General features: G+C 35.5%; 1 protein-coding gene across 1 annotated transcript in view; it reads right to left on the reverse strand.

Annotated features, from left to right (window-relative positions):
- The window catches only part of Glg1 (Golgi apparatus protein 1), a 187,943-nt gene that overhangs the window by 78,225 nt on the left and 86,257 nt on the right, over positions 1-23,461 (reverse strand). Inside the window, exons 7-10 of the mRNA XM_090378712.1 lie at positions 21,968-22,191; positions 16,289-16,410; positions 12,926-13,027; positions 2,507-2,669 (exon numbers count right to left, since the gene is read on the reverse strand). Coding sequence (XP_090234838.1) covers positions 2,507-2,669; positions 12,926-13,027; positions 16,289-16,410; positions 21,968-22,191 — 611 coding nt within the window. The remainder of the gene's footprint in view (positions 1-2,506; positions 2,670-12,925; positions 13,028-16,288; positions 16,411-21,967; positions 22,192-23,461) is intronic.

Here is a 23,461-nt window from a genome sequence, read left to right on the forward strand (position 1 = left end):
TCCAAATAAACAAATCAGTTAGTACCTTTAATGCAAGTTATCTTATTTCTGACACATGACCTAACAATCACTCAAGCGATCATATGGAAACCAACTGAAATTCTGAACATTAATAAAATGTAGAGTATTGATGCTGTGCAAAATTTGGCAAGGTGGTTAATGACAAGAATCAAGACATACAACTGCAACAAGACCTAAAAAATTTAGGTAGATGGGCTGAGAAGTCACAGTTGAGGTTCAACATTGATAAATGAAAAGTACTGCACAGGAGCAGCAGTAATACCAGAATAACATATGAATTCGGTGGTACCACACTAAAGGGTGGTCTGGAAACCTTATTTAGGTTGTGAAACTGTTAGAATATGTGCAGAGAAGAGCAACAAGATTAGTCAAGGACACAAAAGGGTATTCTTTCTATAAAAGATTTTGGTTCTGCAAACTGCAGCACTTGGAAACTATGCACCTGCAAGACCTGACTGAAGTGTTTAAGACAGTGGATGGATTGAGTAAACTAAATGCTTCTGATATTCTTACTCTATTGGACAACACGGATAAGGGTACATAAACTTAAATTGAAGGTTTATTGCAGGATAGAAATGTGAAAATCTGCTTTCAGTCAAAGAGAAATTTAAGGTTTAGACAAATTATTAGAGGGGATGGATGAGGTGGTCAGTTCTTCCTTTACTCCCCCTCCCCTTTGGCTCATGCTGTATAAGTTTGATTCCTTGCATCATTTTCTGCTACTAACACTAAAATTTCAGCTGCCAATATAAACTTTAAGCCACCAGAAAAAAAAAAATGTTAATATATATAACAATATAAGAACTGGTAGAACAAAACGACAGAGAGAGTAAAATGCAATCATTGTTAATAAATCCGTCCCTGTTCTACCTTCAACATGCAATTTCTTTTCTATTATAGTAGTGAGTTTAATAAAAACCTTTGAATCTAGAAATCATGCTTGTTATTGTTTGTTATTTGGTTTTTAGGAGCATTAGCAACTAAGGCCATATTGCTCCGGGAAATGCGGTGGTCATTCCTTGACCTTTCTGCATCCTCCGTATTTGGTGGTGACGGGCTCGAACCCCGGTCTAATCAAGAAGCGTGTGCTACGCACTGCTGCTCCTTCCCATCTGGCTACAGAGGCGCCGGAAATCATGCATTGTGCAAACTGAGGAAAGGGATAGTAAGGCTCCAAGTGGTAGATGGTATACTAAAAAGGCGGCATGTAAATGCATCAACCCATTGAAAATATTAATGAAGTCGACCTTAGACTCTGGGATAGAAGAAAGAGCTTGCAAAAGACATGGAAAGTTTAATTTCTGTGATGGGTAAGATCATGGAGTCTATAATTAAGTTTCTGTTATTTCTATTCAGCCATAAAAATAACAGATTTTTATGTTTGTTTTGGCAGAGTGCTATATGTCACTGAAATATTTTACCTCTCTGTGTGGCTAAGGCAGGGAGTGGAGTTTAATAAAGTTCAGGGTGGAAACAGATGACTTTTTACTTTTTTTTGTGATGGAAAAAGTATGCATCCTTGCATAATTTGGCCATTCTAATACTATATACCTAGATCAAGTCCCCAGAAAACACCTGGTCTCAGAGATTCCTAATAAAACTTATATTTCTCTCTGTAAGAATATTTTTTTACACCAACAACTAACCATGTTGCTCTTTGATGCATCTTTTCCAGTAGGAACAGATGCAGCAACAGCTGAAATACAAAAAAAAAAAAAATACAAACTTATACACACATTTGAAGACCCCATTTTTTTTAAAAATACATGTGTACTCATGGCAAATTAAAATATGACTGCTCCCCACAGTGGTGAAGAATGAATTTTTTCCCTGCAATAAGAGATTGTTTTCTGCAATCTATTTTTGGCAATAATTCTTGTCAGGCATGGCATAAGACCTAATGCCCAAGCCTATACCATCCCCTTCCCTCCCAGCTATCTCCACATCACTTGTGTGGTGGAATAACCATCCCGAATGGATAGCCAACAAAAGGAAAAGGCATGCTGGTCTGATGAATAACATTTTCAATGATGATAGTAAACAAGACACATGCAGTAAAATCTGAATGATTCTCTCAGTGCAGGCAGATTACAGTGGCATAGTAATCCAGAAGACGTCATTCTTTTCCCTTGGCTTGCCAAGGGAAAAGAATGACGGAGAATGAATGGTTATATGAGAGAATGAAGGTTATATGATTGGTTATATGATTTGTGAATCTATTACCTGCTATTGTGGTATAACTGTTCTAGACTCTGCAAGCAGCAGAATAGACCATATCCTCAAATGTGTTTATATATCTCATTTAGATTCAATTACACTGTGTTCAAACTAATCCATGACCATGAACACCCAACTTGTTATTAGATGGGTGATCATATTTCAATAGGATACTTCAATTGAGTGCATACATTTACATATATAAATATATATAGAGAAAATTTATTAATAAATTATGTGATACAATGCTATCTAATAAACATCTTACCCGGGTATTTTGATCTGGGTGATAGGCATAACGATATAAACAAGGCAAAACAATGGGGCCTCTCTCTGGGTCCATTCGGGATGGTTTATCATGCCACTCCTTTTTGGCATGACAATATTTTTCAGCCTCCTTCTTACATCTTTTGTACAGGAGAGGATCTAGCCTTATAGAAGATAATTTTAAAAAAGTTAAAAAAAAAAAAAAAAAATATATATATATAAGAAAATTTATTCTAATTAAACTGCCAACTGAAACAACTTGTCAAGCTACAAAAAACTTTCAATTTACTTGTCCTTTAACACACAATATGATATATTTTCAGATACAATTATGCATTGCAAACATGTAATATTGTTCCCATGTTCCCAATATTCCATGTAACCATGGAATCTGGGGCGGTGTCCCCCAAACCTCTCTCAGGCTTCTTGATTCCATTCAGAAGAGGGTAGTTAGGTTAATTAATGATTCATCTCTAGCAGAGTCTCTCCACTTGCTGTCTCATAGACGTACTGTTTCTGCTGCATGCCTCTTCTACAGATATTTCCATGGGCACTGTTCTTCTGAATTGGCTTCTATAATTCCCGATCTCTCTTTCAAAACAGTCCGAACACGTGCAGCCACCAGCCAACATCCATTTATGGTCCAACTTCAAACTCACAGAACCAACTTTTCATCTTCCTCGTTTATTCATTCAACTGCCATTTTCTGGAACAACTTTCCTTCATACAGTCGGTCCTCGTATAGCACGTGTTTGCATTACACGAATTCGATCATACACGATTTATAAATAGGGGAACGTTATCTTATATAACACGAACCGAATTCGCTTATACACGATTCGCCTTTGTGTTTACAAGAAATGGCAGTCGAACGCGGAATCACCCCAACTGAACGCAACACAATAGCAATGAAGAAGAGTCTGAAAATGTATTTATGTGTTTTATATCAGTGAAGGGGTAACACATTTCACCATAATAACGTAAAAACCAACACAATTCCGGCTATCGGTATAATCGCAAATGCAATTAGATGAAGTTTACTACCAGTTTATAACAGATTCCACTAGCAGAAACGCAACTGGAAATTGTTTTTATTGTTTTATGGTAGTAACCTCCAGAAATGTGCTTTAGTAAAATGTGAGGTGTTAATTAATAGTGTATCTCGGCCTTTACGGTATTATTTATTCGGTTGCTACACGCGCGCAGCTTTGTTTATGTGTATCAAGCGTGCCACCTCGTTTTGTAATTGTGCTTTATTCCCTAAAAATTAGTAAAATACTTAAAAGGTGTGAAAAGGAAGCGTCCTGGCTAAGACACTGCAGATTCAGAGAGAAAAAAAAAAAACAAGCAATATCGATAAAAACAGAGGCGGACTGGGTCAAAAATTCTTACCCGGGAAAATTTATAGTGGCCTCATACTACGGTTTATGGCCAAAATCACACCAGCCTCTGGCCCGCCGTGGTTTCCCCCCGTAAGGCTTATGGCCAGTCCTCTTCTGTCGATAGAGAAAAAATAGGAAATTGTGAAACGCTTTAAGCGAAATTAAAGACCATGTGATATTGCATGTGCTACAGACCTAAATGAGGCAACGCCGAGAATTACAAAGAATGCAATGAAAATAAAAACAACTTTCATAGCGGGAACAACTCAAAGTGTAATTAATATCCATTAGATTAAGACAAGAATTGGAAGAGATGGAACGGCTGTCATCTGTTTGGATAGAAAATCAAACAAAAAGCAAGTTTGCTTACGATAGAAGCAAAAGCATTAGCAATATTTTATTACGACTTACGTATTATAATTTATACTTAGGTATTATAAAATACGTATTTTATTACGACTATTTTATTTAATATAATAAATTTTTTACGAATAAAATACGTATTTTATTCGTAAAAAATACTTTTTTAGTATTAAAAAATACTTTATTATAATATAATATTATTTTTATTACGTATTTTAATCGTTATAAAATACGTAAGTATTTTATAACAATTAAAATTACCCGATTATTTATTGTGTTTGGTAATGTTTTGGTTCCAAATGTGTGTTCAATCTTGGGTGGTCGGCACCTAACCCTACTTTTCCCATAGGGCCTGTTGTTTATATTGCACGAGGGTTTCTAGGAACGCAACTATCGTGCTATACGAGGACAGACTGTACGTATTTCCTGAAAATTACAGTCTACAGAAGTTCAAGTCCAATATCAACAAATATATTCTTTCATCTTTTCAACCTCCAACCCAAGCACAGTACTAAGTACTATAGGTTCTAATACCTCTCGTGTTTGGGGTTTACATAAAAAAAAAATAATAAATAAATAAATATTTGCTCCTACACAGATTTGTGTACTTGCATTGTTGCCTGAGATCAGTCCTTGTTCTGTTAATATTTCAGATAAGTGGTTGCTTTACAGTCGGTGCCAAAATGTTCATTCAAAATGAACATATTATTAATAGGATAAATATGATAAAATGTTCATTTTATATTTATCCTATTACATAGTCTTCAAAAAAGACAATTTGATTTGCCATACATTTATAAGAGTATTTCACTTACAGCTCTGCTTCTGAAATCACAATAATCATGTTGTAGTAGTAATACACACAAGGTAAATTGTGTGTATATTGTCTGTAAATTGCATGTATTCTGTGGTCAATTTTCTGTTTGTTGGATGAAAAATCCAAGTTTACAGGAGGAAAAAACCATGCCACCCTTGCCTGACTAACTCAGCCACGCTATGAGAAAGCTCATAAAAATTCCTCACACCATCAATGGGACTTGAACTTAGGTCTTTTCTACCTGATGTGTAGGGAGTACAGCGGTTCTACCAACTGTGCTACCAATGAGGGCACAACAATCACGAAGTGTGGGAAATTTTATTCATGGATCATAATTTCATTAGTGGTGCTCTCCACCCTAATCACAATTTCACCTTTCAATTATTCAAATTATGCAAAAAATGGGCAATAATTTTGATCCAATTTTTTTGTTTTATTTTTGCTATACTGATGAGATTTTTACTCAGTAAACCACTTACTTAAAATAACCAAGAGCTGCCCAAGGCAATCTTTAGTTTCTCTACTAAAAATTCAAGAAGCCTTTGCTGAATATGATAAAAACGTTTTATAAAGTTGGCAATATCTTGTATTGTCAACTTTGTAGCAACAGGTTAAGACATCTCCATTACAGGAACATTAAGGTAACTTCTTCTTGTACCTGTGCATTTTTTGAATAGACTACTGTCAAACACAGCAGTCTATTTAAAAAATTTAATTAACCTGTTAATGGTCTCATTGCTCACTGGTCTTTAATAATTATTGTTGGCAGAGGAGGCAACCTTAACTGATATGCTAATAAGTGAGTGCAGTGTTTTGGTTCATATTTTTGAACTTATGACTATCAGCGATACAGTTAGAATTGCTGTTTCATGCATTTTTTTTTTCAAAGAAAATAAATTTTAGTGATAGTAATTTTTGCTAACCTTTATATTAGTTAAATCTTTACTGCTTTCTACAATCAGGAGTATCACCTCTGCAATGTATCATTTGCACTGTACTGGAAATAAAAAAAAAAAAAACCACAGAACAAAATTTGCTTAATTGCTTCCATAACATCGTCATGGAAGCTTTTCTTAGGTGTTTATTATGGCTGCATTTGTTAATCTTGGTTTTTCAAATATGTACTATATAGCTGTTTAATATTTCACTAAGTAAAATGCACATACATGCATGTACTGTATTAAAGAACACAGTTACAGAAAATTGTTTACTACTGTCACTTTTTATCTAATGTTCAAAAGCACAACTGCCCAATAACACAGTACAGGTATGCGTATCATTCAGAAAACTGGTAAACTCTGAAAACTATTATCCCTAATATCAAGCTTGATGGATAAATTGTTTGAAACCTGCATTATATGCCAAAAGATTGTTATTCAAATTCCACATCTTGAATAAAAACACACATTTTCTTCTCTGAAAGGACTGTTTTCTTGCACTGATTTCAAGTGCAATTGAAGTTGTTCCAACATTTGTGAAACATGTTCCCATGGTCACCAAGGCAGTAGGAAGGTGTTCGGTGTTAATCACAGGGTGGGGATCTAAAAGCCTTTTTTTTTTTTTTTTTAATGAAAACCACAAACACGAGAGGTATTAGAACCTATAGTACTTAGTACTGTGCTTGGGTTGGTAGTTGAGAAGACGAAAGAAGATATTTGTTGACATTAAACTTGAACTTCTGTAGACTATAATTTTCAGCAAATACGTATGAAGGAAAGTTGTTCCAGAAAACGGCAGTTGAATAAATAAACAAGGAAGATGAAAAGGTGGTTCTGTGAGTTTGAAGTTGGATAGTAAATGGATGTTGGCTGGTGGCGGCACATGTTTGGACTGTTTCGAAAGAGAGAACGGGAATTATAGAAGCCAATTCAGAAGAACAGTGCCCATGGAAGTATCTGTAGAAGAGGCATGCAGCAGAAACAGTACATCTACGAGACAGTGAGTGGAGAGACTCTGCTAGAGAGGAGTCATTAATTAACATAACTGCCGTCTTCTGAATGGAATCGAGAAACCTGAGAGAAGTTTTGGGGGCACCGCCCCAGATGTGGGAACAATATTCCATGGTAGGGCAGATTTGCGATTTGTACAGAGTGAACAGCTGTTTGGAAGAAAAGTAATGCCGAGAAAGAAAGAGAAAACCAAGTTTTTTAGATGCAGAGGAAGCAATATGTGTAATGTTCCATGTGCCAAGAGAGATTAGAAGTCAGGGTAATCCCCAAAAGAGATATATCATTTTGCCTAGAAATCGGAGTGTCACCAACGATAAGCATAGGAGCAGAAGAACCCTTTTTGCGAGATATAAGACAAGACTGAGTTTTAGAAGGGTTGAAATCAACTAAGTTGTCTTTGTCCCACTGGAAATTACCTGGAGATTGGCATTTAAGGAATTGGTAGCGGATATTCAAGAAGTTGAAGCTGATTGAGCAGGGCAAGGTTTCTCAAAATGGAAAGTGGAATGCATCGTGCTAAAACCTTTTGCACTAGGTTTTATTTCATCATCATCATAGGTTGTCATCCCATCTGAGGTTGGCGATCCGCATCTGTTGTAAACATCATGAAATAACTGTTCCACAGTTTTACCTGTTCATTCCTTCAAATTATTTCTTCATGACATTCTTCTTCCTCCTCTTACTATTAATTCTTCCAGTCAGAATGATTAGTGACACTGCATATTCTTCTTGATGTCTTATAATGTGACCAAAAAAAGTTTTTTTTTTTTTTCTCTTGATTAGAGACAGCAATTTCCTTTCTCTGCTTATTGATCCCAACACTTCCACATTCGTAACTTTAGCTGTCCATGGAATACATAATATTCTTCTATACATGTACATCTCAAATGCCTCCAATTTCTTAATTGTTGCTTTCTTTAATGTCCAAGTCTTGAAACCATAGAGTAGTGTGGATCAGACGTAGCACTCCATTACTCTCAGTCAGAGATTTAGATCCAATTTTAGATTACATAAAACACCTTTCATTTTGCAAAAGGCTGATCTTGCTATTTCAACTCTTCTTTTAATTTCAGTTGAATCATCCCCTTTGTCATTAATTTCTCTTCCTAAACAGACATAAATGTTAACCTTTTCAATCAGTCTCCTGAGATTTGTATTATTCTTGGGGTCAACTACCATCCACTTAGTCTTCCTCGGATTTATCCGAAGATCCATCATATTACTTTCTGCATTAACTATTTTCATGAGTGTTTGAAGATCAGAATCACTTCCTGCAATGATAACTGTATCATTGGCATAGCAAATATTATTGATGACTACTCCATTTAAAACAATTTCTTCTGCTCTATCTTTCAATGTCTTCTTTCAAAATTTTTTTTTTTTTTTAATTTGGCAGTAAAATTTTCCAAAATATTTTCCAACTAATTTTCAAAATTTCCATTATTTTATATTTTAATTCTTTGAAAATAGAAAATGCCAGGAGGAACTGATTTTCAAAGACACGTTGACGAGCTCAAGAATGAAAGAAGAAATATAGAGTTTGGCAAAGTGATGAAAAAGCAGCTGAAATAAGAACAAAGGTAGCAGAAAGTAAAGCAAACAAGCAAAGGATTGCAACACAGGAAGAAATAGTTATTTGTTATGTTACAGTCAGTCCTCGTATAGCATGATAGTTGTGTTCTTAGAAACCGTCGTGCAATATAAACAACAGGCCCTATGGGAAAAATAGGGTTAAGTGCCGACCACCCAAGATTGAACACACATTTGTAACCAAAACATTACCAAAAACAATAAATAATCGTAATAAATTATTTACGTATTTTATTACGTAACAAAATATTGCTAATGCTTTTGCTTCTATCGTAAGCAAACTTGCTTTGTTTGATTTTCTATCCAAACGGATAACAGCCGTTCCATCTCTTCCAATTCTTTGTGTCTTAATCTAATGGATTTTAATTACACTTTGAGTTGTTCCCACTATGAAAGTTGTTTTTATTTTCTCTGCATTCTTTGTAATTCTCGGAGTTGCCTCATTTAGGTCTGTAGCACGTGCAATATCACATGGTCTTTCATTTCGCTCAAAGCATTTCACAATTTCATATTTTTTCTCTATCGACAGAGGCAGACTGGCCATAAGCTTTACCGTGGAAACCCCAGTGGGCCAGAGGCCGGTGTGATTTTGGCCATAAACCATAGTATGAGGCCACTATAAATTTTCCCAGGTAAGAATTTTTGACCCAGTCCACCTGTTTATCGATATTGCTTTTCTTTTTCTCTCTGAATCTGCAGTGTCTTCACCAGGACGCTTCCTTTTCACACCTTTTAAGTATTTTACTCATTTTTAGGGAATAAAGAACAATTACAAAGGAGGCACGCTTGATACACATAAACAAAGCTGCGCACGTGTAGCAACTGAATAAACAACACCGTAAAGGCAGAGATACACTATTAACACTTCACATTTTACTAAAGCACATTTCTTTGGGTTACTGCCATAAAACAATAAAAACAATTTCCAGGTGCGTTTCTGCTAGTGGAATCTGTTATAAACTGGTAGTAAACTCGATCTAATTACATTTGCGATAATGCCGATAGCTGGAATTGTGTGGATTTTTACCTTATTATGGTGAAATGTGTTTCCCCTTAACTGATATAAAACACATAAATACATTTTCAGAATCTTCTCTTCATTCCTATCGTGTTGCGTTCTGTTGGGGTGATTCTGCGTTTGACTGCCATTTCTTGTAAACACAAAGGCAAATCGTGCATAAGTGAATTCGGTTCGTGTTATATAAGATATTGTTCCCCTATTTATAAATCGTGTATGATCGAATTCGTGTAATGTAAACACGTGTTATACGAGGACTGACTGTATTTGGTTTTTAGGAGCATTAGCAACTAAGGCCATATTGCTCCGGGAATATGCGGTGGTCATTCCCTGACCTTTCTGCATCCTCCGTATGTGGTGGTGACGGGCTCGAACCCCGATCTAATCAAGAAGCATGTGCTATGCACTGCTGCTCCTTCCTACCTGGCTATGGAGGCACCGGGAGAAATAGACAGATGACACGAGCTTCACTGAGAAATATTTGCAAACAGAATGGCAATGACTCTGATGAGAAAACTCAAATTAGACTTCAATATAATGCTGAAATCTATTAAAGAGAAAAAGAAAACCATAGATCAGTGCAACAAAAAGTATCCATAGTTAACAACAATTATCAAATTGATTTTTAGTAATTTTATTACCCAAGTCCTTCCCACTGGCACATTAGCTAGCAGGCGAAGGAAGCTAAGAGAGAGGTTTTTGTAATTACTTCGATATTAATCTTTACTTCTTCTCTGAACTGTTTTGACAAAATATTTGCCACAGGTGTTCTAGTTAGAAAAATAAAGGCTTACTCTAGCTATAGCTAAAAACCTAATAGGAAATAAGATGTCATGGGAAAAAGCAGTGAATCGAGACTGATATACATTGTAAACACATGGTATAGCAGATGTGGAGACGATGATAAACAAGGTGTTACAAATTAAATTAGTATATTTGCATTAATTATAATTATTATGATTGAATACAATAGATGATTCCCATCTTTTTATGATAAAATACAATGTTGCAATAAAGTTCTCAGATTGGGGCTGTGGAGGTTATGTTCAATAAGTTAAAAAATAAATGAAAATAGTAAGTTGTAGTTCAAACTTCCTCCAACAGATGGTGGTACAGAGTTCGTTTTGTTGTTTGGTTTTTATGAGCATTAGCAACTAAGGCCATATTGCTCCAGGGATATGCAGTGGTCATTCCCTGACCTTTCCGCATCTTCCATATTTGGTGGCTCACAAGCTCGAACCTCGGTCTAATCAAGAAGCGTGTGCTATGCACTGCTGCTCCTGCGGTGGTACAGAGACTGTCCAGTAGGCTGAGAGGTTGCAAATAACAACCAGTTTAGTTAGGAGAATTAATGTTCTGAGTTACGGTTTTACAATGGAGCAAACGAACAAATATTGAATTTTGCTTTAAACTGGGAAAATCTGCAAATGTTAAAAACTTTATGGTGATGAAATGTTAAGTCATACCAGTGTGTCTGAATGGTATAAGTGGTCCAAAGACAGACATGAGGATATTTGCAATGACCCAATAAGTAAGTACCATCAGTGGCAGTGGACTTCAAAATCAATACTAAGGCCCAAAAAAGTTTTGTTTACAAACAAGATGTGATATACACAGAATATGCACCTAAAGGGAAGAGAGCCAGTGCTGCATTCTACATACAAGTGCCTCCAAGATGAAGCAGTTTCCTGGATGAGGCTGCAATTTCGAGAGAAAGCCAGCTGGTTTTTACTGCCAAACAATATTCCAATTGTTGTGAAGGCATTTCTGAAGAAACATGGCACTGTACATATCAACCACCCACCCTACTCTCTCAATCTAACACAAGTGGACTCCTTCCTCTTTCTCAAAGAAAGATTTAAGGATATTTATGACATAAAGGAAAAAAGTAACTGCCAAAATTGAATATCATCTGTCTGGGCACTTTGATTAAAAATAAACATTTTTGAGCAACTTCACTTTGCATTCTTTTTATTGCATCAGTCTGGGAGTATGTAGCTCGTTAAAATTTAATTAATTTTAGTAAATATTTAAAAATGTATATAATTTGATATATAGAGGCAAATTCTGCAAAGTGAAATCCTTTAAATATGAAGAGAGAGAGAGAGAGAGAGAGAAGGAAGGGGGAATCAAAAAGTAGTGTTTTGCAATTCAAAAAACAGGATTAGGATAGCAATGGATTTTTCATTTTTGTTATTTTATTTTAAAAGTAGTAAAATTTTAACTAAATTTGTCCACTTTTATTTGGACTGAAGACTAATAAGACTAACCTGTCGAGAATGAATAGTTTTTGTTTCACATTTGTCAGAATTTCTGTTGGTGGGGGGGAGAGGAGTTGTTTTGAGTATCAACTACTTTGGTCAATCTGCATGACTTCCTATGAAGTTCACTGGACATTTTCTCAGATATGATGTGTTCGTGGGCTGATTTTCATGTATAGAAGCTCATGAACCACGATGAAATCTCAGAAGGAAAATTATTAGTAAACTATGCAACCAAAGTTTGAAGCCTATCAACGTTAATTTAGAAGCATATATTCTTATTTAAAAGAGGTAGGCATAATTGCAATACATTACTATCAGATCTTCACCAGGTTTTAGATTTTACGATTATGTGGCTTAAAATTTCATGAAATCACATGCAATCTAAGTAATGAAAATTGTGATATAATATTTCTTAAATAATTAAAATACCATAATCACAGTTTGAATAAATGTTACGATCATGTGTTTTTGAAGTAAAAATAAATTTTAGTTCAACTCCTCCCCACCCACAGGGGGTAATTAGCCAATCTAAAAAAAAACCTGGGATAATTCAATGCAGAAACTGCTCCCTCCATTTGAGATTGGCTAATTACTCCTGTGGGTGGGGGGAGTTGTTGAACTAAAATTTATTTTTACTTCAAAACACATGATCATAACAATTATTCAAACTGTGATTATGGTATTTTAATTATTTAAGAAATATTATATCAAAAAATTTTCATTATTTAGATTCATGCATGTGATTCATGGAATTTTAATTCATACACACAGTCGTAAAATCTAAAACCTGGTGAAGATCTGATAGTAACGTATTGCAAGTATGCACCTTTTTTTAAATAAGAATATGTTTCTAAATTAACATTGTTAGTTATTTTTACTCAGTTTCAGAAAAAAAAGTAGTTAAATTTATTCAGCTACTTTTTTTTGTTGTAAATAATCTTTATTTCTCTTTTTTAAAAAAAAATTACAGATATCAATAAGCCACATATATTTGCTGTTTTAATTTACCTATATTATAATAATGAAAACAGCCTTACTTAAAATCTCGAGCAACAAAATACTGAATCTGCAAAAGATTATCTTTGCAGTCTTCACTCATATGTGTTGAATCAATATGATCCATGAGACAAGTCATAACCCTAAAAAACAAAATATTACCTTTTAAATAAAAATTCACAAGCCACTGACAAATTGCATTAGCTTTTATAATTTTTTTAATATGCAGTATAATACTAAAATCATTTGCATTTCTTTAAACTTAAGGCAACCCTGAATATAAAATAAACATAATTTAGTTTAGAGCAAAAAATATATATATTTATGTACTTCAGTAATGTTTCAATTCACATGAAGATAATAGACATCGTATAAAATACATTATGGGAATCCTATGTCTTGAAACTTGATACTGGACATGTTGTACAGACAACTTGTGTAATTGAGAACCGCTAAAATTTGTAAAATCGGACAAATGCAAACTTATTGTGATTTCCTCTTGTAGAAGAGCTGGGTCCTCATTTTGAATTTAAATCAATGGTATAAAGTAGGGGTGCCAAACTCATTTGGGCCATTTCCCATATTAGTGTATCTCATGTGAGCCGTAAACGACTTACAAACCTTGCCTTTGCCAAGCCTAAAGACGCCTTTTAATTGCTCAATTGTTGCTTGTTGCTGATTGATACTCGCAGCTGAGAATGCACTAATAACTAACTGAAAGGAAATAAAAGTCTGAATAAACAACAGAACGAATAATAAAAAGCAAGTTTATTCCAGATAATGCAATATTTCAATGAGGGAATATACACGAAATTAAGTAATCTAAGCCTTTTTGCAAGACAACTCCATTTGCTTGCAATGAGCTTCGTGAGATTTGGAGTCAAAGATTGAGAAGACACAACCTTCATTATGGAAGAAAGATTGGCATCAGTTAGCCTTGATCTGTGGGCTGTTCTGTTAGCTTTCATATGCAAAAACAATTGTTCACATAAATATGTGCTCCCAAAGTAACACAGAATTTGTGCAGCAAACTTTGTTATCTCTCGATATTTTTGCCCTAAATATGAGTAGATTTTTGGGATCCCAACTTCTCGGTATTTCTCTTTTAAAACTGAGTCATTCTGCAGATCAACTGGTTCCATTTGTATGGAAATGGAGCCCTCTCAACATTAAAAGAAAAATGACCCATGAAAAGAGAAAAATCTTCTTGGTGTGACTTGAAATCTTTAAAGTGCTTATCAAATTCGTCTTTAATCTTTTCTATTCAGTCACAATATTTTGAAAAGGTATAACTTTGACTGATTTTTCGCCTGTTCACACATAGAAAAGTAAGACAGAGTACCCTCTTTTAATTGATTTTGCCATACAATCAACCTTTGAAGTGAGTTCTTCATATCCTTTAGTTTTTCTTCTCTTATTTTACTCTTGAAGCGGGAAAATTTTTCTTTCTGAATTGCATCGTAGTGTCATTTAATATTGTACACTTTGATGACACTAATCAATTCATTGCAAATAATACACACAATTTTACCTTTTACCTCTGTGCAAAAGTAACCCATTTCCCATCATCAACAACCTTTCTTTTTCTTGTTGGCTTGGAAAGCGACATCACATCAGAATCATGCATATATAAGAATCACAACAAAAACTGTTTGCTTATAAATAGAAAAGGCAGCACAAATATTAGCTCACGCATTACGATGTAACTGACCCGAACAGTATGAAAGTCACAGTAAAACTAACTGTCAGCATGCGAAACGGTCGCTTAAATAGGCAATGGAAAATTCTGGAAATTGTACGATCACAGAAAGCAGTAGACAGCAGGGAAAAGCAGTAGAAACCCATTTTAGAAACATCATTATTTTCCACGGAGACGGTGCAAGCCACAAAAAAAAAAAAAAAAAAGCTATGAGCCACATGCAGCCCACCAGTTTGACACCCCTAGTATAAAGGATATTAAAAAATATTATATTTTATAAATTTTAAGTCAGGAATTCTCTTACCTGAGATTTTTTCAGGAATAATTGCATACCATCTGCAAAGGGGAAGCTAACAAGTGTCGAAGGCCATATTTATAGCCACAGCACGTTCCATTGAAGTATTTCGAAAGTGTGTGTGGGGGGGAAGTAATAGGCAAAAAGAAGATAGAAGGAAAATTCACACCCCCTTGCATTTCACTAATAGTTTGGGAATTTGAAAATTTAGAACAGTTTAAATGTTTTTTTGGAGGAAAGGAGAAGAAAGCATGGGATAATCATGAGAATTGGTAGGGATTAGATGAAAAACTATAAACCCTTATGTTTATTAAAAACTTTGTTTACTACTTTAGTCATCATTGTCATTTTAAGCAATTATCCTGGAAGCTACAAACATATTTTTCCAGTGGTAAAATATCACAAAAGGAGGATTCCAAAATGAATGACAACACTTGATTAATCTTATACATCTAAAGAAGGAAGCATGAGATAATTACAGATTACCCCAAACAAATCAGAAGATTATGACATTTTTTACAGAGTAATAATAATGAAATTATAATTCAGTATAGCTTGTAACAAAAGGACTATCTCAAATAATACACATGTTCTCACTACTGCTTCAAATTGAGCTTGAAGCCTCCCCACTGGTGATAAGGGGGACTATACTTATATATAGACAAAGTCAAACAAGATAAGCATGGCTACATTATCTACCCTAAAAAATGACTATGAAGTAGCACAATCAATGTAAATCAATAACCCAAGTGGGGTATTTTCGCCTTACATAAATATACATGACTCTGTAGATGGCAGAAGCAGATAATTGCTTTTGTCATCTATAACAGATTGCATATCAGGAAGTATATGACTACCACTGACCACAATGTGACTAACCATGGGAATAAATTATGTCCCAGGTTTGTTATGCCGAGAGCTTAGAGAGATTTAAGGAGGAACTAGACAGGCACTTACTCTTTTAGCAGGCCATGCTAACAATGGGGAAGAGCTTATTTTATATGTAGACATCGTAAAAGTCTGGCTTCCTTATATCGTTTGGTGATTTTAATACTGACAAGTTATATCCTTGTTATTTATAAAAGATTGATTTTGAACACCAAATTGCTATCTAATCTCCCCCCCCCACTAGTTTGGCAGAAAGCAGTGGAGTTAATGTGCAGTTCCTGTTTTATTTTAAGTTATGCAAATTTCTTTTTTCTCAAGAAGTGATGTAGGGTTTCACAATCTTGCCATAAATTTTAACCCAAAGGTTTCTTTAAAAAAAAAAAATCAATTTGTTTCAGAACACACGCAATTACGGAGATATTACAATTTTCAATCTGCATGGCAAGGAATTTATAAATAAATAAGTTTAGATAACTGTCTGAATTTATCATAAAACACCAAAAGGCAACCAAGCAAACATACCTTCCCTCTCCAGGTTTTACTTCAGAGCATACAGCATCAACAACAGGTTGACAAGCTTCCTGCAGTACTGGGTCAACCCTCCAATCCTCACCAACATCTGCTTGCTTTAAAAGACTCTCCAACTAGAACATGAAAATAGATCACTTCATTTTGGTAAATTCACAGTAATCCAATTTTTATTTTTTATAAAATTTTTAAAATTAAAGAAAAGGAGATAAACATCCCCCCCCTTTATGAAAATAAACTAAATAACAAAAAAGTTGAGTAGTCTGATGACAATATTTATAGGGCATTGCTGAAACATTGCAACAATTTCACTTTGTCCTAACTGATGAACTAAATATGGCAGGAAGAAACGATTTCTTGGATATGATACAGTGAGTGAAAGTTTTTCAAGGTGGGTTGAATTGATTTTGTTTTCACTGGAGGTACACCACATTAGCAAAGTGAAAATGGCAGGGTTATAGGAAGAAACCACAATGTGATGAATAGTTCATTAAATGAAATCAATTACTTAGCATCAAAAACTTGTATACAAAATTCAAGACACCTGGAAGTGTTCAACACAGGAATAGGTCTGGTCATCCAAGCACTAGTGAAAAAGTGGTAGAGCATAAGCAGGATGATGCCCAGGGAGTTATGGCTACCGCCACCACTATAATTCCGTATCGGGATTTTTTTGAACCATAAATGCAGATATCAGTGTGCCATCCCTGATGTGGAAAGTTGCCTAGTCGAGTACAGGATATGCTGTAGGAACCTTCCTGATGAATGGTTCCTGCAGCATGGCTAAAATAACTATGGCAAAAGACATCTACTTAGCCTCAGTTACCCAAACCTGCCTGATTGCTATGCCTGCAGAAACTGAACTTTATTGTTTTAATGTATATAGATGCATACAAAATGGTGCTGTACAGTATCAGTACAAATGTTTTTGAGCAACTTTAGATATTTTTAACATTTCTAACTGAAGTGCAGCAGTCTAACAACTGTAATAATACTAACTATAATAATAAATCTGATGAGATGTGGTTATTTGAACATGAAATATGCTATTGTAACTTGTATTTGTGATTATTTTTTTTGATTTATGTCTTTATAAGATGCAGGGCAGAGGGAGGGAGGTCATGATTTTTGTCAAAAGCAGCTTGAGCACAACAAAAGCCTTTTGTGATTCAGAACTTATTGCATGTCAGCATAGAATCTGTGTAGCATGAAGAAGTTAGATGTAAAAAGTTAAATAAGAGTGGGAGATATGCTAACAACCAGATTATGAAGAGAGCCACTATATGCAGATGGAATGGGTAAGCAATTTCAATTTGCTCCTTATTGACTGGAGAAAGTGGGAAGAAACCCCACCATGTGGAACAAAATTTTTAAATAAACATAATTATTATTTGCATCAGCATGTTAAAGAAAATACTAGGGGTAAGGATATTCCAGACCTAATCATTACCTGTGAACCAGATGACATCATAGGGTTCACAGTAGAGGAATCATTAGCAAGAAGTGATCACACAGCCCTTAGTTGTTAAAGGCTGTAGTTATTAAAGGTAAAAGCATAAGATTAAATTTCAGAAAAGGAGACTGTCAGTTTAAGATCTTACACGACACCTATCAATTAGGCAAATAGTAGAGGGAGGGTTAATACATTAGAATTATGGAATATCTTTAAGGCAATAGTCACAGAAGCCACGAATGAATATACAATCGAACTTGGTTATAACAAGCATCAAGGGACCAACAAAATTTGCTCGTTATAACTATTATTTACTATATCAGTGATGAGTTAAATTTACCCCCTATTTTTTTTAATTCAATAACTCGATAAAAAGATAGATTCAAAAAAACAAAAGAACTATTAGAGATTAAAAAAATAACGTTAGTATATACTGCCATATTATTTGTCTTATTATGCTTGTATTTGGTTTTTAAATTGATCCAGTCAACTGTTGTTACATACAAAATCAATGCGTCCAAATTGTTTAGCAAATTTTTCCACTTGAGCTTTCAAGATCAGACCATCTATTGAAACCCCAGCACTTCTTTGTGTAGTGAATCATTGCAGCAATGCTTCATCGATGTTTGTAATCTTGCACTTTTTAAATTGTTTTTTTTTCTTTTGGTTACATCCTTTTTCAGTGCCGATATGTAAACATGTTTATTCTTCCACAATGTCGATACTGTTTAAGAGGACAAAAAAAACTTTTTTACACACTTCAACATCACGTTACAACTCACGAATAATTTCAACTTTTTTGTGAATCGAGAGACACTTTCTTTTGTTAGTAGACACATTTCCGAAGGAAGGGTTCATTTCTAACTGATTTTACTTTAAAATGACAGTAAAATGATATGCATACAAAGGTCTTAGAAGACCCAAAATGCAAAGTTCTTATAAGTCCCGAAATGCATACAAATTACATACATTCTGGGATGACTGCTGTTTCTGATTTTCATAAATGACATGGATAAAGGAACAAAGGGCATGATGTCAAAAGCTGCAGATGATGTAAAGATCAGGAGAGTAGTTAATGATCAGCACCGACCAGTGTTTAATGATGATTTTGATAGGTTTCAAAGATGATCAGAAAAGTGGCAGCTTTTAATGGAAGAAAATGCAACATCTTGCACATGTGGAACAGCAATCCAAAATAACTTATATACTTAGTAGGGTTGAATTAAAAACTGTAGAACATTTGCTTGTAGAACAAATGTTCTACAGTTTTTAATTATCAAACATTTGCTTGCAGAGACAAGGAGGTCCCAATCTCATAGTATAAGACAACTGTAAGACTGCTGTTGTTGTTTGTTTGTTTGGTTTTTAGGAGCATTAGCAACTAAGGCCATATTGCTCCGGGATATGCGATGGTCATTCCCTGACCTTTCCGCATCCTCTGTATTTGGTGGTGACGGGCTCGAACCCCGAGTTCAATCAAGAAGCGTGTGCTACGCACTGCTGCTCCTTCCCACCTGGCTACGGAGGCGCCTCTGTAAGACTGCAATTGGAATACTGTGTCCAAGTATGGACACCACACCTAAAAAAATTTAAAGCTTCTTGAAAGAGTCCAATGACAACCTGCTTGGAGGAAGGAAACTCGTACAAGGAAAGACTGATTATGTGGGCTACACAGCTAGGAGTGGGCCTCACTGAGGTCTATAAGGCTCTGAGAAGGAAAATAAAATGAATCATGGTGAAATTTTTCATTTATAAATGATTCCAGAACTAGAGACCATAAATTCAAATTACAGGAAAAAGAGATTCAGACTAGACTGTAGGAAGTTTACTTTTAATTAGAGCGTTACTAATTACTGGAATAAATCACCTACAGGGATAGCTGAGGCTGACAGCTTAGAAAATTCAAAGGTCAGCTGGATATTTATCTACACAAGGAGAGAAACATATAGCTTGTTTGTTTTTTTTTATCTATTTTTTATTTTATTATTAATTTCATATATTTATTTTTATTCGGTTGTTTTATTGTTTTCGCCAATGGCCTCCTCGCACTGTTTGTTGTTGTTATTTGGTTTTTAGGAGCATTAGCAACTAAGGCCATATTGCTCCAGGGATATGCAGTGGTCATTCCCTGACCTTTCTGCATCTTCCGTATTTGGTGGTCACGGGCTCAAACCCCGATCTAATCAAGAAGCGTGTGCTACACAGTGCTGCTCCTGCCCACCTGGCTACAGAGGCGCCCTCCTTGCACTATGGAATAATACTGATACTGATAAAATTATTTCTTTTGATATCAATTATGAACTGGTTAAACTTAATAAAATTATCAATTTAAAGGGGAAAAAAGCAATGTTGGCTGTGTCAACTCAATGCATTGTTCACTTTTAAATTTAATAATGAAAATACTCAAGAAGGCGAAATTTGTATATTCATACTAGAATTGCAGCGGCTTGGAATAACATACAGCCACTTGCATGCATGCATGCTACAAGATAGAGTTCTTGTGCTGCAACAAAAATGCACAGCACAGTGTTCTCTGTTATTTTAACTGTTTATTTGCTGAAACAACTACTGAAGTTGAAAGCTCCTTTGGCCTCAGTGGTCACATATATAGAATTACTTATTACAGCAGATGAAATGAAAATACAGTCGGTCCTCGTATAACACGTGTTTACATTACACGAATTCGATCATACACGATTTATAAATAGGGGAACGTTATCTTATATAACACGAACCGAATTCGCTTATGCACGATTCGCCTTTGTGTTTACAAGAAATGACAGTCGAACGCAGAATCACCCCAAATGAATGCAACACGATAGGAATGAAGAAGATTCTGAAAATGTATTTATGTGATTTATATCAGTGAAGGGGAAACACATTTCACCATAATAACGTGAAAACCAACACAATTCCAGCTATCGATATAATTGCAAATGCAATTAGATGGAGTTTACTACCAGTTTATAACAGATTCCACCAGCAGAAACGAAACTGGAAATTGTTTTTATTGTTTTATGGTAGTAACCCCCAGAAATGTGCTTTAGTAAAATGTGGGGTGTTAATAATGTATCTCGGCCTTTACGGTGTTGTTTATTCAGTTGCTACATGCGCTCAGCTTTGTTTATGTGTATCAAGCGTGCCTCCTCGTTTTGTAATTGCGCTTTATTCCCTAAAAACTAGTAAAATACTTAAAAGGTGTGAAAAGGAAGCGTCCTGGTGAAGACACTGCATATTCAGAGAGAAAAATAAAAGCAAAACATCGATAAACAGAGGCGGACTGGGTCAAAAATTCTTACCCGGGAAAATTTATAGTGGCCTCATACTGCAGTTTATGGCCAAAATCACACTGGCCTCCGGCCCACCGGGATTTCCTCGGGTAAGGCTTATGGCCAGTCCGCCTCTGTCGATAGAGAAAAAAATATGAAATTGTGAAACACTTTGAGCGAAATGAAAGACCGTGTGATATTGCACGTGCTACAGACCTAAATGAGGCAACCCCGAGAATTACAAAGAATGCGGAGAAAATAAAAACAACTTTCATAGCGGGAACAACTCAAAGTGTAATTAAAATCCATTAGATTAAAACACAAGAATTGGAAGAGATGGAACGGCTGTCATCTGTTTGGATAGAAAATCAAACAAAAAACAAGTTTGCTTACGATAGAAGCAAAAGCATTAGCAATATTTTATTACATAATAGTCGTAATAAAATACGTAAGCATTTTATTACGACTATTTTATTTAATATAATAAATTTTTTACGAATAAAATACATATTTTATTCGTAAAAAATACTAAAAATACTTTATTATAATATAATAAATAATAAAAAATATTTATTTTTTATTATATTATAATAAAAAATATATTATATTTTTTATTACGTATTTTAATCGTTATAAAATACTTACGTATTTTATAACGATTAAAATTACCCGATTATTTATTGTGTTTGGTAATGTTTTGGTTCCAAATGTGTGTTCAATCTTGGGAGGTCGGCACCTAACCGCACTTTTCCCATAGGGCCTGTTGTTTATATTGCACGATTTTGCATTGCACGAGGATTTCTAGGAACACAACTATCGTGCTATACAAGGATAGACTGTATACTAAAACCTGAATGGTAATAAAATACATAAAATTGAAACACACAAAAGTTAATATATATATATATATATATATATATATATATATAAATACATATATATTAATCTAACCTCTCTTCTGCATTTATCGCTGATATGATTATTGTCATGACGTGATGGCTTCACATGGTCCATTAAGCAATGCAATGTTTTACCTCCAAATTCCAGTCTCCTACAAAAGGTTTTAATATCCTTATCACATGCAGAAGCTAGTTCTGGAGTAAGCTGATAATACTCCATCAAGGTTCGTCGATGTTCCATCATTTCTGCTTGGCATTCACCAGCTACAGGATAACCTAAAAATGCAACAGATGCTCTGTTTCATGTTATGAATAATTCTATATAAAAGTTTATTTCCGAGGCAGTTTAAAATGCTATTTAATACTACAGTCATGACTAAATTCTTTCATAATGAACAGGTAAAACTGTAATACACCGATGAGCCAAATATTATGTCCAGCGAGTCGTTATGCAAATCGAAGCAACTGTAGGTGAACTACAGCGTGTACGCAGGTCTGGACACGGTATAAAAACACCTGATACTCAGCTGTTAATCAGTGTCACTCTTGTTCTTCAGATGGGAAAGGCAGCAGACTTAAGCAAGTTTGATAAAGGCCAAATTGTAATGGCCAGATGACTGGGTCAGAGCATATCCGAAATGGCATGGCTGGTGGGATGCTCACAGTTAGCCATGGTTAGTACCTATCGAAAGTGGTCCGAGGAGGGGGAACCCACGAACTGCCGGCGAGGTGTTGGACAACCAAGGCTCATCAATGCTAGAGGTGCGAAGGCTCTCCCGGAGGTATGTGGCAACAGAAGGGCAACTGTGGTGCAACTCGCCAGTAATTGGAATGCTGGTGACAGGAGTAATGTATCACAACACACAGTAAATCGAGCCCTGCTGAAAATGGGGCTGCATGGCCACAGGCCGCTCTGCGAGCCAGGCACTCTGACATCTACCACCTACCCAAACTTAATTGCTGACCAGGTATACATCTCATGGAAATGGTCTTCCCCTCTGGTGGTGCAGTCTCTCAGCAGAATAATGCGCCATGCCACACTGCTTGGAAAAATGAGACTGGTTCGCGTAATATGAGGAAGACTTCCAGTTATTGCTCTAGCCTCCAAATTCCCCAGACATCAATGCCATCAAGCATCTGTGGTTTGTGTTGGAACAGCAACTCCGATCTGTGACATCTCAACCACGGACTTTATAGGAGTTACTCAGACTAAAACACTGATGGATCCAATATCTTTCTATTTCAGAAGATTTAGGAGAAGTCCGGTTGGCCTGCCTCCCTAAAATCCACTTATGCACACCTTCTCGATGGTAAGCCCTGTTATGTCACTTAGGTGGCAACGAAAGTGAAGAGTGGTTCTCTTCAAGATGCCTAGTCAGCGTGAAAAGGAAAAGACCAAACCCTCCAGCACATGACAGTAAGACAAAACAAATGGCCCTCAGTCCCCAGTGGTTTTCACTCCACTTCTTACGGCAGCGAGAGGATCACAGTGGAAGCAGAGGATGCTAAGAATCTCTGGGTACGACCCGTCTGCCATGCACGGAAA

Source organism: Mastigoproctus giganteus, chromosome 7 (assembly GCF_048544385.1).
Source record: "Mastigoproctus giganteus isolate SK-2022 chromosome 7, ASM4854438v1, whole genome shotgun sequence".
NCBI lineage: Eukaryota > Metazoa > Arthropoda > Arachnida > Uropygi > Thelyphonidae > Mastigoproctus > Mastigoproctus giganteus.